Source organism: Frieseomelitta varia, unplaced genomic scaffold (genome assembly GCF_011392965.1).
Source record: "Frieseomelitta varia isolate USP_RPSP 00005682 unplaced genomic scaffold, Fvar_1.2 scaffold_371, whole genome shotgun sequence".
NCBI classification, from domain to species: Eukaryota; Metazoa; Arthropoda; class Insecta; order Hymenoptera; family Apidae; genus Frieseomelitta; species Frieseomelitta varia.
The window spans coordinates 352,941-355,445 of record NW_025110114.1 but is presented as its reverse complement, the minus strand read 5'-3'; the positions used below and the strand labels follow the sequence as shown (position 1 = coordinate 355,445).

At 32.6% G+C, this 2,505-nt stretch overlaps 1 protein-coding gene across 1 annotated transcript in view; it reads right to left on the bottom strand.

Annotated features, from left to right (window-relative positions):
* LOC122530998 overlaps window positions 1–2,505 on the bottom strand; it is a gene marked incomplete at its 5' end in the record, with an annotated part of 60,664 nt that overhangs the window by 19,580 nt on the left and 38,579 nt on the right. Inside the window, one exon of the mRNA XM_043658493.1 lies at window positions 297–431. Within this exon, the coding sequence (XP_043514428.1) occupies window positions 297–431 (135 nt within the window). The remainder of the gene's footprint in view (window positions 1–296; window positions 432–2,505) is intronic.

The window sequence follows — 2,505 nt, the reverse complement described above, 5'->3', positions numbered from 1 at the left end:
AAAAAAAAAAAAACAAAAAAGAAAAAATTAAAATTAAAATGACGACGAATAATTGATTAAAAATGAACAATATTTCGCTCTTGGCAATAAATAATTTCCATTCCACTTTTTTCCTTTTTCTCCTTCTACAATTGTACTCTACGAAACAATCCTGTTTCTGTAGAGACTCGATATTTCTCGATTTCAACTCTCAGTTGAACCTTGAATTGAGTGTCAAAGGTAAGAAAGGTCGCGAGATCTGAGAAATAAGCACAGCTGGTTCGATTGGACTGGTTGAAAGGGGACGACCGACCCACCTGTGTCACTTCCGGCGTGCTGGACCTGGGTGAAACTGGCGAGGCCTTTTGACGGAAGGAAGCCGTGGGTGTTCCAGGCAATCGGCTCCTGGCGTTCTGCTTTATTCCATCCCCCTCGCCGTCGTGCTCGTTGTTCTGCGAGTTCCATGGAAAAGAGAAACCAAAAGGCGCGACGTTAGAAATAGAATCGCGAACGGGCGACACGTCACGCTGTTTTCGAACGCTGGTAGGACTCGCTGGTCGCACGATCGCGCGAATTAATGAGATAACAAGGATCGCGCGAATTAATGAGATAACAAACAGATCGTCAGGTGGGAAGAACTGCAGAGAAGAGAAGGGCGAAGAGAAAGAAGAAAATTGACGAGTGAAGAAAGGAAGAAGAAACTCGTGATTGTCTGTCGTTCACGTACAGGGTTATAGTGTTCAAACTTTTACAGTAAGTAAGAATAAAATTGTGTAGTAAATAGTCCGTGGATTTCTTTGGAAAATTACAACGAACATGTGAAGCGTGACAAACGTGATTAATTTCAAGAATTTTAATCTCCAAATGGTCTTTTAAATTGCTAGACCTTACATCTTAAATAATATATAATATATATATTAAATATATATAATTCTAATATATATATTAAATATATAAATAACTCTATAATGTATATATTTAAATAATTTAAAATTAATATAATTAAATAAAGTTTTATGATAAAAATATATTTCAGTAATAATTAAAAATTAATAATATTGTTAACAGTTTAAAGTAATGAAAATGAATTTTTTGAAAAATAAATAAGTAAAATTTACTTTTGTACCTTTTCTATCAGGGTTAATTAATTAATTTTAATAATTCAATTATTTCGAAAATAAATGATCCAAATATATATAAATATATTATTTTTTTTGTAAAATAAAAAAAATAAATATATATTTAGAAATTAAATATTTTTTCAACTAAATTTAATTTATATATTTAAGATATAATTTATATATATATTTAAAATATACAAATTTCTTTGCTCGTGGAGAATGAATTATGAAAAAACCGCGCGTGAATTCGACGAGATTTGATCCGCAATGAATTTAACAGTGCTTCGACATCAAATTTGTATTAATAAAGGAGACTGACACTTTCAGACATAAGTATTCATGGATTTTATTGCACGACACACTGGCAAAGTTTGAACGCTAAACTTTGGAACACTCTGTACATTATCGCATCGAATTTGATGCTTCTGGCAAGAGTGATTCGCAATGGAACTCCACTTGTTGAAAATAAATTCTAATCGGTGTCGAATTGAGTAAAGATTCGTGAGAACTGATTATTGATTGAATCTCTATAGTTGCGATGTCGTGAAAATATTCAAACATATTCCGCAGAAAATTTCATGTATATTGCAAAATGTTTCGTAAGAGGGTGTGTGTTGAAGCAACTAGGGGAAATTGGCAAACTTCCCTTGCAAGGGGCTGTCTGTTCCATGATGAAGTCAGATAGAAGTTTTACTGAAGTTGCGAAGTCGCGGATACAAAGGAATGTCTTCCGAAGGGACGCGGTTCACACTTGAGAGCTTTAATCTGCATAATCGTGTGACATCGTAAGGCCGTGTAAAAGCCTTAAATCTTTCAGCGCAAACAGAGAATGAGACGAAAATGGAAGGAAGGTAGAATGAGTAATAGTATGGAAAAGGGACGAGAGAAGAAAAGAAAAAGAACGATGAACGGAGAAGAGACGAAGGGAACAGGAAGGGGAAATATGAAACGGGAAGAAGAAAAAGATAGAACAATGAAAGAAACTTGAGGAAAAAACGAAAAAGAAAGAAAATCAGTAAAATCTGTATTAATTACATTATAACAAGAACTTCAAAAAAAAAAAAAAGAAGAAACAAAGAGAACAGAAAAGAAACGAACAGAAGTTCACAGCAGTATAAACAGAGGAGAAGATAAGAATAAAAAGAAAAAATAAAACAATCGAAATAAGAAGAAGAAGAAGAAAAAGAAATAAAACAATCGAAATAAGGAGGAGAAGAAATAAAACAATCGAAATAAGGAGAAGAAGAAGAAGGAGAAATAAAATAATCGAAATAAGGAGAAGAAGAAGGAGAAATAAAACAATCGAAATAAGAAGGTGAAGAAAAAATAAAACAATCGAAATAAGAAGAAGAAGAAGAAATAAAACAATCTAAATAAGAAGAAGAAGAAGAAATAAAACAATCTA